Source organism: Psittacula echo, assembly GCF_963264785.1.
Source record: "Psittacula echo genome assembly, chromosome: 28".
Taxonomy (NCBI): domain Eukaryota; kingdom Metazoa; phylum Chordata; class Aves; order Psittaciformes; family Psittacidae; genus Psittacula; species Psittacula echo.
The window spans coordinates 1,536,378-1,550,991 of record NC_137763.1 but is presented as its reverse complement, the minus strand read 5'-3'; the positions used below and the strand labels follow the sequence as shown (position 1 = coordinate 1,550,991).

Genomic DNA, 14,614 nt, shown 5'->3' with positions numbered 1-14,614 from the left:
GGGTCCCTGTGGGTCCCTATGGGTCCCTATGGGTCTCTATGGGTCCCTGTGGGTCCCTGTGGGTCCCTGTGGGTCCCTGTGTGTCTCTATGGGTCTCTATGGGTCCCTATGGGTCCCTGTGGGTCCCTGTGGGTCCCTGTGTGTCTCTATGGGTCCCTATGGGTCCCTATGGGTCCCTGTGGGTCCCTATGGGTCACTGTGGGTCCCTATGGGTCCCTATGGGTCCCTATGGGTCCCTGTGGGTCCCTGTGTGTCTCTATGGGTCCCTATGGGTCCCTATGGGTCCCTGTGGGTCCCTATGGGTCACTGTGGGTCCCTATGGGTCCCTATGGGTCCCTGTGGGTCCCTATGGGTCACTGTGGGTCCCTGTGGGTCCCTATGGGTCTCTATGGGTCCCTATGGGTCCCTGTGGGTCCCTATGGGTCACTGTGGGTCCCTATGGGTCCCTATGGGTCTCTATGGGTCCCTATGGGTCCCTGTGGGTCCCTGTGTGTCTCTATGGGTCTCTATGGGTCCCTGTGGGTCCCTATGGGTCCCTATGGGTCTCTATGGGTCCCTGTGGGTCCCTGTGGGTCTCTATGGGTCCCTGTGGGTCCCTATGGGTCACTGTGGGTCTCTATGGGTCCCTATGGGTCCCTGTGGGTCCCTGTGGGTCCCTATGGGTCTCTATGGGTCCCTATGGGTCTCTATGGGTCCCTGTGGGTTCCTGTGGGTCTCTATGGGTCCCTATGGGTCCCTGTGGGTCCCTGTGGGTCCCTATGGGTCACTGTGGGTCTCTATGGGTCCCTATGGGTCCCTGTGGGTCCCTGTGGGTCCCTATGGGTCCCTATGGGTCTCTATGGGTCCCTGTGGGTCCCTATGGGTCACTGTGGGTCTCTATGGGTCCCTATGGGTCCCTGTGGGTCCCTGTGGGTCCCTATGGGTCCCTATGGGTCTGTATGGGTCCCTGTGGGTCCCTATGGGTCACTGTGGGTCTCTATGGGTCCCTATGGGTCCCCGTGGGTCCCTGTGGGTCCCTGTGTGTCTCTATGGGTCTCTATGGGTCCCTGTGGGTCCCTATGGGTCACTGTGGGTCTCTATGGGTCCCTATGGGTCCCCGTGGGTCCCTGTGGGTCCCTGTGTGTCTCTATGGGTCCCTGTGGGTCCCTATGGGTCACTGTGGGTCCCTGTGGGTCCCTGTGTGTCTCTATGGGTCTCTATGGGTCCCTGTGGGTCCCTGTGTGTCTCTATGGGTCCCTGTGGGTCCCTGTGGGTCCCTGTGGGTCCCTGTGTGTCTCTATGGGTCTCTATGGGTCTCTATGGGTCCCTGTGGGTCCCTATGGGTCACTGTGGGTCCCTGTGGGTCCCTGTGGGTCCCTGTGTGTCTCTATGGGTCTCTATGGGTCTCTATGGGTCCCTATGGGTCCCTATGGGTCCCTGTGGGTCCCTGTGGGTCCCTGTGTGTCTCTATGGGTCCCTGTGGGTCCCTGTGGGTCCCTGTGTGTCTCTATGGGTCTCTATGGGTCACTGTGGGTCTCTGTGGGGGGGGCAGAAGGCGGAGCCGGCCCCGCCGAAGGCGCTGCTCAAGAAGGAGAACCAATGGTTCGACGTGGGCGTCATCAAGGGCACGTCCATGCTGGTGACGCACTACTTCCTGCCAGCAGAGGGCGCGCCGCCCAGCGACGTCAGTGCCCGCGGGGCTGCGGCTAACGGGGTCCCTATGGGTGCTGGGGGTGCCTATGGGTGCTGGGGGACTCTATGGGTGCTGGGGGTGCCTATGGGTGCTGGGGGTCTCTATGGGTGCCCCTATGGGTGCCGGGGGTGCCTATGGGTGCTGGGGGTGCCTATGGGTGCTGGGGGTGCCTATGGGTGCTGGGGGTGCCTATGGGTGCTGGGGGTCTCTATGGGTGCTGGGGGTGCCTATGGGTGCTGGGGGTCTCTATGGGTGCTGGGGGTGCCTATGGGTGCTGGGGGTCTCTATGGGTGCTGGGGGTGCCTATGGGTGCTGGGGGTCCCCATGGGTGCTGGGGGTCCCTATGGGTGCTGGGGGTCCCCATGGGTGCTGTGGGTCTCTATGGGTGCCCCTATGGGTGCTGGGGGTCTCTATGGGTGCTGGGGATCTCTATGGGTGCCGGGGGTCCCCATGGGTGCTGGGGGTCCCCATGGGTGCTGTGGGTGCCTATGGGTGCTGTGGGTGCCTATGGGTGCTGGGGATCCCTATGGGTGCTGGGGGTCTCTATGGGTGCTGGGGGTCTCTATGGGTGCTGGGGGTCCCCATGGGTGCTGGGGGTCCCTATGGGTGCTGGGGGTGCCTATGGGTGCTGGGGGTCCCTATGGGTGCTGGGGGTCTCTATGGGTGCTGGGGGTGCCTATGGGTGCTGGGGGTCCCTATGGGTGCTGGGGGTCCCTATGGGTGCTGGGGGTCCCCATGGGTGCTGGGGGTGCCTATGGGTGCCGGGGGTGCCTATGGGTGCCGGGGGTGCCTATGGGTGCCGGGGGTCCCTATGGGTGCCGGGGGTCTCTATGGGTGCTGGGGGTCCCTATGGGTGCTGGGGGTCCCTATGGGTGCTGGGGGTCTCCATGGGTGCTGGGGGTCCCCATGGGTGCTGGGGGTCCCCATGGGTGCTGTGGGTCTCTATGGGTGCCCCTATGGGTGCCGGGGGTCCCTATGGGTGCTGTGGGTCCCTATGGGTGCTGGGGGTCTCTATGGGTGCTGGGGATCTCTATGGGTGCCGGGGGTCCCCATGGGTGCTGGGGGTCCCCATGGGTGCTGTGGGTCCCTATGGGTGCTGTGGGTCCCCATGGGTGCTGTGGGTCTCTATGGGTGCCCCTATGGGTGCTGGGGGTCCCCATGGGTGCTGTGGGTCCCTATGGGTGCCCCCATGGGTGCTGTGGGTCCCCATGGGTGCTGTGGGTCTCTATGGGTGCCCCTATGGGTGCTGGGGGTCCCCATGGGTGCTGTGGGTCCCTATGGGTGCCCCCATGGGTGCTGTGGGTCCCCATGGGTGCTGTGGGTCTCTATGGGTGCCCCCATGGGTGCTGTGGGTCTCTATGGGTGCCCCCATGGGTGCTGGGGGTCCCCATGGGTGCTCCGTGTGGCCGCAGGACGAGGCCGGGGGGGTCCCGGACCATTCCCAGCTCCGGCGCCAGGAGCTGCAGCCGGGCACCGCCTACAAGTTCCGCGTGGCCGGGGTGAACGTGTGCGGCCGCGGCGCCTTCTCCGAGCTGGCGGCCTTCAAAACCTGCCTGCCCGGCTACCCCGGCGCGCCCTGCGCCATCCGCATCAGCAAGGTACTGCCCGCGGCCTGCCCCATAGCGAGACCCACAGCCTGCCCCATAGAGAGACCCACAGCCTGCCCCATAGCGAGACCCACAGCCTGCCCCATAGAGAGACCCACAGCCTGCCCCATAGAGAGACCCACAGCCTGCCCCATAGCCTGCCCCATAGCCTGCCCCATAGCCTGCCCCACAGCCTGCCCCATAGAGAGACCCACAGCCTGCCCCATAGCCTGCCCCATAGCCAGACCTACAGCCTGCCCCATAGCCTGCCCCATAGCCTGCCCCATAGCCTGCCCCACAGCCTGCCCCATAGCCTGCCCCATAGAGAGACCCACAGCCTGCCCCATAGCCTGCCCCATAGCCTGCCCCATAGCCTGCCCCACAGCCTGCCCCATAGTGAGACCCGCGGCCTGCCCCATAGCCTGCCCCATAGCCTGCCCCATAGCCTGCCCCATAGTGAGATCCGCGGCCTGCCCCATAGCCTGCCCCATAGCCTGCCCCATAGTGAGACCCGCAGCCTGCCCCATAGCCTGCCCCATAGCCTGCCCCATAGTGAGACCCACAGCCTGCCCCATAGAGAGACCCACAGCCTGCCCCATAGCCTGCCCCATAGCCTGCCCCATAGCCTGCCCCACAGCCTGCCCCATAGCCTGCCCCATAGCCAGACCTACAGCCTGCCCCATAGCCTGCCCCATAGCCTGCCCCACAGCCTGCCCCATAGTGAGACCCGCGGCCTGCCCCATAGCCTGCCCCATAGTGAGACCCGCAGCCTGCCCCATAGCCTGCCCCATAGCCTGCCCCATAGTGAGACCCGCAGCCTGCCCCATAGCCTGCCCCATAGCCTGCCCCATAGCCTGCCCCATAGTGAGATCCGCGGCCTGCCCCATAGCCTGCCCCATAGCCTGCCCCATAGTGAGACCCGCAGCCTGCCCCATAGCCTGCCCCATAGCCTGCCCCATAGTGAGACCCGCGGCCTGCCCCATAGCCTGCCCCATAGCCAGACCTACAGCCTGCCCCATAGCCTGCCCTACAGCCTGCCCCACAGCCTGCCCCATAGCCTGCCCCAGAGTGAGACCCGCGGCCTGCCCCATAGCCTGCCCCATAGCCTGTCCCATAGAGAGACCCATAACCTGCCCCACAGCTTGCCCCACAGCCCGCCCCATAGCCTGCCCCATAGCGAGACCCACAGCCTGCCCCGTGGCCTGCCCCATAGCAAGACCCATAGCATCTCCCACAGCCTGCCCCATAGGCGGACCCACATCTTCAACCAAGCCCCACTATCAGGGTCCCTGTCCCTGTGTCCCCCCCCGTTGCCCCATTGCCCCCTTTGCCCGCAGAGCCCGGACGGGGCGCACCTGACGTGGGAGCCGCCGTCGGTGACGTCCGGGCGCATCCTGGAGTACTCGGTTTACCTGGCGATCGCCGGCGGCGCGGCCGAGAGCCGGGGGGGGGGCTCCGCAGCCGTGGCCGGGGCCGCCGGGGGGGGGGGCCCGGCCCCGCTCGCCTTCATGCGGGTCTATTGCGGGCCCAGCCCCTCCTGCCTGGTGCCCGCCGGCAGCTTGGCCACGGCGCACATCGACCACAGCACCAAACCCGCCATCATCTTCCGCATCGCCGCGCGCAACGACAAGGGCTACGGCCCCGCCACGCAGGTGCGGTGGCTGCAGGGTGAGTGCCGCCGCTGCCCCACACATGTGGGGCTGGGCTCTCGTGTGGGTCCCATAGGGCTGTGGGTCTGCCATGCAGGTGAGTGCTGGGACCCTATGGGGCTGCCCCACACATGTGGGGCTGGGTTGTGGTGTGGGTCCCATAGGGCTGCGGGTCTGCCATGTGGGTGAGTGCTGGGACCCTATGGGGCTGCCCCACACGTGTGGGGCTGGGTTGTGGTGTGGGTCCCATAGGGCTGTGGGCCTGCCATGCAGGTGAGTGCTGGGACCCTATGGGGCTGCCCCACACATGTGGGGCTGGGCTCTGGTGTGGGTCCCATAGGGCTGTGGGCCTGCCATGCAGGTGAGTGCTGGGACCCTATGGGGCTGCCCCACACATGTGGGGCTGGGTTCTGGTGTGGGTCCCACAGGGCTGTGGGCCTGCCATGCAGGTAAGTGGGACCCTATGGGGCTGGGCTCTGGTGTGGGTCCCATAGGGCTGTGGGCCTGCCATGCAGGTGAGTGCTGGGACCCTATGGGGCTGCCCCACACATGTGGGGCTGGGTTCTGGTGTGGGTCCCATAGGGCTGTGGGCCCGCCATGCGGGTGAGTGCTGGGACCCTATGAGGCTGAGCCATAGGTGGGGGGCAGCCATGGGGCTGGGTGCAGGGGGTGGGAGCATCAGCTTGGGTGTGGGTCCCCCTAAGGAGGGGGGACATGGCCACGACTTGGGGGGCTGCTCATGGCGGGGCTCTTGCTGTGATGGGACTTGTGGGGCTGCCCCACATGTGGGGGTCCCATCACCCGCCACATCCCGCCTCTGCCCCACAGAGTCCAGCAAGGACGGAGCCGGGGCCAAACCCGCCAGCAAGCGCCCGCTGTCTTCCCCCGACCTGTGAGTGGGGCTGGGGGGATCTATGGGGCAGGAGGGGGGATCTGTGGGGCTGGCAGAGTGCGATGGGGTTGTCTTTGGGGCTGGCCTGCCATGAGAAATGGGACTGGCCAAGCCATGGGGTGTGTGTGGGGCTGGGCTATGGGGCAGGCCCTCCCATGGCTGTGGGGTATCGCTATGGGGCAGCCCCACATCTCTCCCCCCTTCCCCCCCCAGGAAATCCGCTCCAAAGAAGCCGAAGGCCGAAGGGCAGTGAAGGACCCCACGGGCCCCTGCCCCATAGCGGGGGGGAGGGACCGGAGGCTGCTGTGGGGCTCAGGCTCCGCTATGGGGCAGGAGGGGGGGAGGGGCGGGGGGGGCTTTTTTTTACCTGTTGCAGTTGCTGGATGAAGTTTTGTACTCGCTGCCCCTCCCCCCCCCCCCGGCCCCCCCTGTACAGACCCCCCGGGGGGCCGCTATGGGGCAGCCATGGGGCGCTATGGGGCAGCCCAGCCCCCCCCCGTGTATTATAGTGTATTGGGGGCCCCTCCCCCCCCGTATCTGTCGTTTTTGTGCTATTTTGAGAATTAAAAGACATTTTTTTGGAGAAAAAGGGAACGTTTGGGGCGGGGGGGGGGAGGGGCGGGGGGGGAGGGGTCCTGGTGACGCACACACGGCGCCGGAGGGAGCGTGGCCGCCCATTGGCTGTCGGGGCGGGGGGGGGGGTGTGGCGGGAGGGAGAAGCAGCGTCGCGGCAACCTGATTGGCTGGAGAAAGGCGGGAAGGGCGGGGCCAGCGGCGAACCCGGGTTTTGGCGGGAAAGAGCACGTGCTCCTCGCGGGAGCGGCGCCAGGGCCTGGACCCCAGTGACCCCCCCCCCCCCAATTGGGTCCTATTGAGGGGGGGGACCCCAATATCTGGGACGCTCTGGGAGGGGCATGGGGGGGTCAATGCAGCTCAATGCAGGGCTCAGGAATGGGATCTTTTATTGGGGTGCCCCCCCCCAGGAACAGGCACAGTTGTGGGGCTGGGGGGGCCCCGGCTCAGTCGGGGGGGGCACGGAAGGGTCTGTGCCTGTACTGGGGGGCGCGGGAGGGACCAGGCCTGGGGTCGGGGCTGGGGGGGGGCCCGGACGTCACTTGGGGGGCACAGAGGGGGTCGTCGCCCCCCACCTCGGTGTCGAGCCCATAGAGCCCCAGCAGCTCCCGCTCCAGCTCCTCCAGCTCCGCCTGGCCCAGCCCCGGGCTCAGCACCTGGGGGGGGACACAGCACCCAGCACCCATCACCCCCCAGCACCCATCACCCCCAGCACCCATCACCCCCCGCACCCATCACCCCCCAGCACCCATCACCCCCCAGCACCCATCACCCCCAGCACCCATCACCCCCCAGCACCCATCACCCCCCAGCACCCATCACCCCCAGCACCCATCACCCCCCAGCACCCATCACCCCCCAGCACCCATCACCCCCCAGCACCCATCACCCCCAGCACCCATCACCCCCCGCACCCATCACCCCCCAGCACCCATCACCCCCCAGCACCCATCACCCCCCGCACCCATCACCCCCCAGCACCCATCACCCCCCAGCACCCATCCCCCCCAGCACCCATCACCCCCCAGCACCCATCACCCCCCAGCACCCATCACCCCCCAGCACCCATCCCCCCCCCAGCACCCATCACCCCCCAGCACCCATCACCCCCCGCACCCATCACCCCCCAGCACCCATCACCCCCCAGCACCCATCACCCCCCAGCACCCATCACCCCCAGCACCCATCACCCCCCGCACCCATCACCCCCCAGCACCCATCACCCCCCAAGCACCCATCCCCCCGGCACCCATCCCCCCCCTGGCACCCATCCCCCCCCCGGCACCCATCCCCCCCAGCACCCATCACCCCCAGCACCCATCCCCCCCCCAGCACCCATCACCCCCCCAGCACCCATCCTCCCCATCACCCCTCCATCCCCCATCCCCCCCATCCCCCCCATCCCCCCCCATCCTCCATCCCCCCCATCCCCCCCATCCCCCATCCCCCCCATCCCCCCCCATCCCCCCCATCCCCCCCATCCCCCATCCCCCCCCCGGTACCTGCCACCAGCGGGGGGGCGCTCCGGGGGGGGCCCCGCAGCCGCACAGCTCCGTTGCCAGGTGCAGCGCCGCGGCCGCCACGTGCTGGGGGGGGCTCCTCAGGCCCAGCCCCCCGCGGCCCCGTCCCGCAGCAGCGCCCAGGCCACGCCCGGCGCCCCCCCGCGCCCCCCCCGCGCCCACAGCCCCAGCGCCAGCGCGAACTGAGCCAGGTACTGGGGGGGGGGGGAAAGGGGGGGTCAGGGGGGGCCCCACAACCCCGGCCGGGGAGGGGGGGCTATGGGGGGGTCCCAGGGGGGGCAGTGAATGCCAGGGGGTCCCGGGGGTGTCAATGGGTGTCAATGGGTGTCAGTGGGTCCCAGGGGTGTCAATGGGTGTCAACGGGTCCCAGGGGTGTCAATGGGTGTCAATGGGTCCCAGGGGTGTCAATGGGTCTGATAGGCGTCAATGGGTGTCAATGGGTCCCAGGGGTGTCCCATGGGTGTCAATGGGTGTCAGTGGGTCCCAGGGTGTCAATGGGTCTGATAGGTGTCAATGGGTGTCAATGGGTCCCAGGGGTGTCCCAGGGGTGTCAATGGGTGTCAATGGGTCCCAGGGGTGTCAATGGGTCTGATAGGCGTCAATGGGTGTCAATGGGTCCCAGGGGTGTCCCATGGGTGTCAATGGGTGTCAGTGGGTCCCAGGGGTGTCAATGGGTCTGATAGGTGTCAATGGGTGTCAATGGGTCCCAGGGGTGTCCCAGGGGTGTCAATGGGTGTCAATGGGTCTGATAGGCGTCAATGGGTGTCAGCAGGTCCCAGGGGTGTCAGTGGGTGTCAATGGGTCCCAGGGGTGTCCCAGGGGTGTCAGTGGGTCTGATAGGCGTCAATGGGTGTCAACGGGTCCCAGGAGTGTCCCATGGGTGTCAATGGGTGTCAGTGGGTCCCAGGGGTGTCAATGGGTCTGATAGGTGTCAATGGGTATCAGCGGGTCCCAGGGGTGTCAGTGGGTGTCAATGGGTGTCAGTGGGTCTGATAGGCGTCAATGGGTGTCAGCAGGTCCCAGGGGTGTCAATGGGTGTCAATGGGTCCCAGGGGTGTCCCATGGGTCCCAGGGGGTCCCAGGGGTCTCAATGGGTGTCAATGGGTCTGATAGGTGTCAATGGGTGTCAGCGGGTCCCAGGGGTGTCAGTGGGTGTCAATGGGTCCCAGGGGTGTCCCATGGGTGTCAATGGGTGTCAGGGGGTCTGATAGGCATCAATGGGTGTCAGCAGGTCCCAGGGGTGTCCCAGAGGTGTCAATGGGTGTTAATGGGTCCCAGGGGCATCACTGGGTGCCAGTGGGTGTCAGTGGGTCTGATAGGTGTCAATGGGTGTCAAGGCATCCCATGGGTGTCAGTGGGTGCTGGGATGTCTCATGGGTGTCAGTGGGTCCCAATGGCTGTCAAGTGAATGTTACTGGGTATCAATAGATGTCAACGGGTGGCAATGGGTGCTAATGGGTGTCGCTGTGTTTCAGTGGGTCCCATGGGTATCAGTGGGTGCTAACGGGTGTCGCTGGGTATCACTGGATGTCAGTGGGTGCCCACGGGTGTCAATGGGTGCCGGCTCTCACCTTGTGCGCCTGCGCCAGGGGCATGCGGAACCGCAGCACCCGCAGCACCCACAGCTCGCACTGCATGAGGCTGTCCCGCAGCGCCCAGAACTCCGCGTCCAGCGCCAGCGGGGGCACCCCGGGGTGCAGGCACCTGGGGGGGGCACAGGCACCCATTGGGTGCCATGGGGGGGGCAGAGGCACCCATTGGGTGTTACGGGGGGGGGGCGGAGGCACCCATTGGGTGTTACGGGGGGGGGGCAGAGGCACCCATTGGGTGTTACGGGGGGGGGGCAGAGGCACCCATTGGGTGTTACGGGGGGGGGGCGGAGGCACCCATTGGGTGTTACGGGGGGGGGGGGCAGAGGCAGCCGTTGGGTGCCGGGGGGTCCCGGGTACCTGTGGGTGACGTTGAGGAGGTCGCGGGCGCGCAGCGGGGTCCCCTCGGCCTTGGCGGCGAGGCCGATGGCGGCGGCGGCCACGAGGTGGGGGTCGTGCGGGGCGCGGGCGCCCAGGGCCCGGCAGCACCGGTGGAAGGCGCCGCAGGCGGTGGCGACCGCGACCGAGCCCAGCCCCAGCTTCACCCCTGCGGCAGGCCCCGCCCACCCCGGGTCAGACCACGCCCCCTAGGCAGAGGCCCCGCCCACCTCCCCGAATCCACTCCCCGGACTCCGCCCCCTCCATCAGGCCCCGCCCCCCCCTTGGTCCCGCCCCCTCCCCAGGCCCCGCCCCCTCACCGGCCTCCACGATGAACCGCGCCACGCGGAAGCGGGCGCGCGCGTCCGGCCCCTCCCGCTCCATGGCGGCCTGTGGGCGAGATTGGTGACGTCACAGCGCGGGAGCAGCGTCACCCCGTGACATCATAGCGCGGCGCCGCCGCGTGTAACGTCACAGCGCGGCCCCCGGCGAGCGGAAGCGACGTCATTCCTCCCCTCCCGTGACGTCGCCAAAACCCCGCCCCTTCCCTCTCTCCCTCCACGTCACGCCCCTCCCCGCGCCCTCCGTCGTGACGTCACAGCGTCCCCTCCCCTCGCCGTGACGTCACGCGCGCGCCAGGCCCCTCCCCTCACCCGGCGGCGGCCGCAGGGAACCGGCGGCGGTGGCGACCGGCGCGTCCCGAGCACTTCCGGGGGCGGGACCTGCCCCTGCGCAGCCGCAGCCGCTCTGCTCTCTCCTATTGGTCCAGAGATAGAGAGGCGGGACCTCAGCGCGGCCGCTCCACCAATCGCGATGGGCGCGCCCGATCGGGGCGAGGCGGGAAGCTTCCCCATTGGCCAACGTCACAGCGGGGGACGGGCGAGTTCGTGAGGCGGCGGCCAATCAGCGGGAGCGGCGGGAAATGGCTGCTGAGGCGGCGGCGGTGGTGGCGCGGCTGCGGGTGAGGGGGGGCCGGTACCGAAAGGGGGTTCCGGTAAGGGGGTGGGGGCCGGTACAACCGGTACAACCGGTACAAGCGGTCACTGCCTCCCCCAGGCCCTGCCGAGCCCCCCCCCCGTGCTGGAGGCGCCGCTGGAGCCGGGGGCAGCGCTGAGGCTGCTCTGCACCCCGTCGGCCCCGCGCCTGGCGCTGCTCGAGTGGATCTGCTGCCGGTAACGGGGGCCGGGGGCCGAGTCCGTGTGTCCGGTACCGGGGGGGTCCCGCACTGATCCCTTCTCCCCCCACCCAGCGTGGATCCCCCCCTCGCCAAGCGCTTGAAGGAGCTCCGGGATGAGCCCGAGGAAGCGCGGGTGAGAGGTGGGAACCCCCAACCCCCCCCATTGATCCTCTCCGTTAATCCCCCCCTTGGCACCCCCCTTGGCACCCCCATTAACTCCCCCTTATTGACCCCCCATTGATCCTCTCTGTTAATCCCCCCCTTGGCACCCCCATTAACCCCCCCTTATTGACCCCCCATTGATCCTCTCCGTTAATGCCCCCCTTGGCACCCCCCTTGGCACCCCCATTAACCCCCCCTTATTGACCCCCCATTGATCCTCTCCGTTAATCCCCCCCTTGGCACCCCCATTGGCACCCCCATTAACCCCCCCTTATTGACCCCCCATTGATCCTCTCTGTTAATCCCCCCCTTGGCACCCCCATTAACCCCCCCTTATTGACCCCCCATTGATCCTCTCCGTTAATCCCCCCCTTGGCACCTCCATTGACACCCCCGTTAACCCCCCCCTTATTGACCCCCCATTGATCTCCTCAAACCCTCCCATTGATCCCCTCCATTAACCCCCTGCAAACCCCCCCAACCCCCCCATTGTCCCTCTCCATTAACTACCCCCAACCCCCCCCTTGACACTCCCATTGATCCCCTCCATTACCCCCCCCCCAAATCCCCCCTCCTGGCCCCCCCATTGATCCTCCTGGATCCCCATTGACCCCCCCATTGAACCCCCAAATCCCCTCCATTGACCCCCCCAGAGCTGACGGCGCTGGCAGAGGAGCTGACGCTGTGCGAGGCCGAGGACACGGCGCTGGTGGAGGTGGGTCCATGGGGGGGGGGGGGGGATTTGGGGGAGGGGGGGTGGGTGTTTTGGGGGGGTCACCCCATTCTGTGTCTTTGTGACCCCCCCCAAGGGCACAGCCCCCCCCGCGCAGCAGCTGGAGTTCATCACGGACCTGCTGGATGCGGCCCCTGAGGAGGAGGAAGAGGAAGGTGCTCAGAGCGGGTGAGGACCCCCCCAAAGTGGGGACCCCCCCCTAGGGGCTGGGGGGGGGGGCCTTGAGTCTCACTCTAGGCCCCGGTGCCCCCCCCCCCCCCAGCATCCTGCTCCGCGCCGGCGCCTTCCTGCAGGAGCTCCTGGAGACCCCCGAGGGGAAGGCGGTGCTGAGGCCCCCCCCGCTGAGCCCCAGCCCCGGGACCCCCCCCGGGACCCCCCCCGTCCCTCACGGTGGGGCTGGAGCTGGAAGCGGAGCTGGGGGAGACGCGAAGGCACCTGGAGATGGTGGAGGCCGAGGTGAGGGGGGGGGGCATGGGGAGGGGCTGGGGGCACCCATTGGGGTGCCCATGGAGGGGTTTGGGGGGTGCTCATTGGAGGTGCCCATGTGGAGGTTTGGGGGTGCCCATTGCAGGGGGGTTTTGGGGTGCCCATTTGGGGGGGGTCTGGGGATGCCCATGGGGGGTGGTGACTGGTACCCCTTGGGGTGCCCAGGGGGAGGTTTGGGGGTGCCCATTGGGGGGGTCTGGGGGTGCCCATGGGGGGTGGTGACTGGTACCCCTTGGGGTGCCCAGGGGGAGGTTTGGGGGTGCCCATTGGGGGGGTCTGGGGGTGCCCATGGGGGGTGGTGACTGGTACCCCTTGGAGTGCCCAGGGGGAGGTTTGGGGGTGCCCATTGGGGGGGTCTGGGGGTGCCCATGGGGGGTGGTGACTGGTACCCCTTGGAGTGCCCAGGGGGAGGTTTGGGGGTGCCCATTGGGGGGGTCTGGGGGTGCCCATCATGGGGTGGTGTCTGGTACCCATTGGGTTGCCCATGGTGGGGTCTGACCCCCATTGTCCTGCAGAGCCCTGAGCTGAGGGGGCCCCCAGGCCCGGCCCCCCCCCTGCTGCCCGTTGGACAGGACCTGGCTGCCTTGGCCTCTGCCTTTGTGGGGATGGGGCTCGGGGTCCCCCAGACCCACACTGGGGGGGCAGCGCCCCCCGAGCTCGCCCCATGCGGCCCCATGGCGCCCCCTGTGTGCCGGCGCCTGAGGCACCTCCAGCAGGTGGGGGGGCCCTGAAGAGGAGGGGGCCCTATAGGGGAGGCTTGGGGGGGGCATGGGCCCTATAGGGGAGGCTTGGGGGGGGCATGGACCCTATAGGGGAGGCTTGGGGGGGCATGGGCCCTATAGGGGAGGCTTGGGGGGGGTATGGGCCCTATAGGGGAGGCTTGGGGGGGGCATGGGCCCTATAGGGGAGGCTTGGGGGGGGCATGGGCCCTATAGGGGAGGCTTGGGGGGGGTATGGGCCCTATAGGGGAGGCTTGGGGAGGGCATGGGCCCTATAGGGGAGGCTTGGGGGGGTCATGGGCCCTATAGGGGAGGCTTGGGGGGGTCATGGGCCCTATAGGGGAGGCTTGGGGGGAGGCATCGGTTCCATGGGAAGGTGTTGGGGGGGGTCCATGAATCCTATAGGGGAGGGTTGGGGGGGGCTCCTGAGCCCTATGGGAGTGTGTTGGGGGCACCCTAAACCCCATAGGGGAGCATTGGGTGGTCTCTGGGCCCTATAGGGCATTACTGGGGGCGGGGGGCATGGGTCCTATAGGAGAGAATAGGGGGGGTCCCTGGGGTCGTCCATGGGGGGCTCTGGCAGTGTCCATGGGGGGGGGGTTGGGGGTCCCTGCACCCCACTTCCCCCCCCCCCATTCTCCCCCCAGGGCCTGGAGGCCACGACCCTGCTGGGTGACCTGGCCATGGAGGCAGGGGGGGCCTGGCGCCATGACATGGGTAAGGGGGGGCACAGCTGTACCTAATGGGGGGGCTTTTGGGATAAAAGGGGGTTGGTTTGGGTATGGGAGGGCTATTGGGGGTCTTATGGGGGATTTGGGGGTGCAGGGGGTCTATTGGGGTACTGAGGACAGGTTTTGGGGTGCAGGGGGGGGTTGGGGTATGGGGGGATCCATTGGGGAATATGGGGGGGGTTGGGGTGCAGGGGCTCTTTTGTGATGCTCTGGGGGGGTCACTCATAGATTGGGGGGGTTTAGAAGCTCTATCACAATGGGGGGGGCCCTTTTTCAGGGTCCCCCCCCCCCATTTCTCCCCACAGAAACCCGGGTGGCCGCCCTGCAGCAGCGCTTCAAGGGCTCCCTCCAGGACTGACCCCCCCCATCCCCCCCCCATTGGTTCATTCCCTTTCCAGGAGGGCACATTTGGGCTGTTCCAATCCCCATTGCGGGGGGAGGGGGGGTGGTCCCAAGGGCCTCCCCCCGGACCAATGGCTTCTATTTTTGGTCTGGGGGGGGGCCGGGGGGGCCCCGGAGCCGTTTCGGGCCCTATAAGGAAGGAGCAGCAGGGTCGGGGCCGTGTTTACACTGAACCCGGCGTGACTCAGCTTTGGGGGGGGCCAAATTCCGGGGGGGGGGGGGGGTAAAGCCTCCCTGTGACGTGTCCACCCCCCCCTTCCCCCCCCGGATTCCTGCTGGGATGAGATCATCCTGGTGAATGCGCCCCCCCCAAAGAGGCTTAGAGGGGGTAAAGCCCCCCCCCCC

The 14,614-nt window shown here is 67.7% G+C and overlaps 3 protein-coding genes across 3 annotated transcripts in view; 2 read left to right on the top strand and 1 right to left on the bottom strand.

The window, feature by feature from the left end:
* Positions 1 to 6,188, top strand: part of HCFC1 (host cell factor C1) — a 29,975-nt gene extending 23,787 nt beyond the window's left edge. Inside the window, exons 24-28 of the mRNA XM_080635889.1 lie at positions 1,532 to 1,663; positions 3,085 to 3,270; positions 4,596 to 4,926; positions 5,736 to 5,799; positions 6,013 to 6,188. Of these exons, the coding sequence (XP_080492015.1) occupies positions 1,532 to 1,663; positions 3,085 to 3,270; positions 4,596 to 4,926; positions 5,736 to 5,799; positions 6,013 to 6,052 (753 nt within the window). The 3' untranslated portion in view covers positions 6,053 to 6,188. The remainder of the gene's footprint in view (positions 1 to 1,531; positions 1,664 to 3,084; positions 3,271 to 4,595; positions 4,927 to 5,735; positions 5,800 to 6,012) is intronic.
* A 496-nt stretch (positions 6,189 to 6,684) lies between these two features.
* Positions 6,685 to 10,582, bottom strand: CCNQ (cyclin Q). The gene is given in 7 exon segments (XM_080635944.1): positions 6,685 to 7,028; positions 7,875 to 7,990; positions 7,993 to 8,086; positions 9,464 to 9,596; positions 9,842 to 10,028; positions 10,180 to 10,249; positions 10,513 to 10,582. Coding segments are annotated over 6 exon segments (804 nt in total). The 5' UTR covers positions 10,244 to 10,249; positions 10,513 to 10,582; the 3' UTR covers positions 6,685 to 6,818.
* Positions 10,583 to 10,773: 191 nt separating this feature from the next.
* On the top strand, positions 10,774 to 13,062 carry HAUS7 (HAUS augmin like complex subunit 7). Its single transcript, XM_080635962.1, has 7 exons — positions 10,774 to 10,820; positions 10,916 to 11,031; positions 11,109 to 11,176; positions 11,852 to 11,913; positions 12,008 to 12,099; positions 12,194 to 12,387; positions 12,933 to 13,062. Exons 1-7 carry the CDS (start codon positions 10,782 to 10,784, stop codon positions 12,938 to 12,940), a joined length of 579 nt encoding a protein of 192 aa, XP_080492088.1. The 5' UTR covers positions 10,774 to 10,781; the 3' UTR covers positions 12,941 to 13,062.
* The last annotated feature ends 1,552 nt before the right edge of the window (positions 13,063 to 14,614 follow it).

Excerpts from the sequence above, each read along its gene's own strand:
- HAUS7 (XM_080635962.1), top strand. The coding sequence starts at position 10,782 with ATGGCTGCTGAGGCGGCGGCGGTGGTGGCGCGGCTGCGG. Across the intron at positions 11,914-12,007 it reads AGGACACGGCGCTGGTGGAG|GGCACAGCCCCCCCCGCGCA; the intron begins GTGGGTCCATGG and ends ACCCCCCCCAAG. Across the intron at positions 12,100-12,193 it reads GAGGAAGGTGCTCAGAGCGG|CATCCTGCTCCGCGCCGGCG; the intron begins GTGAGGACCCCC and ends CCCCCCCCCCAG.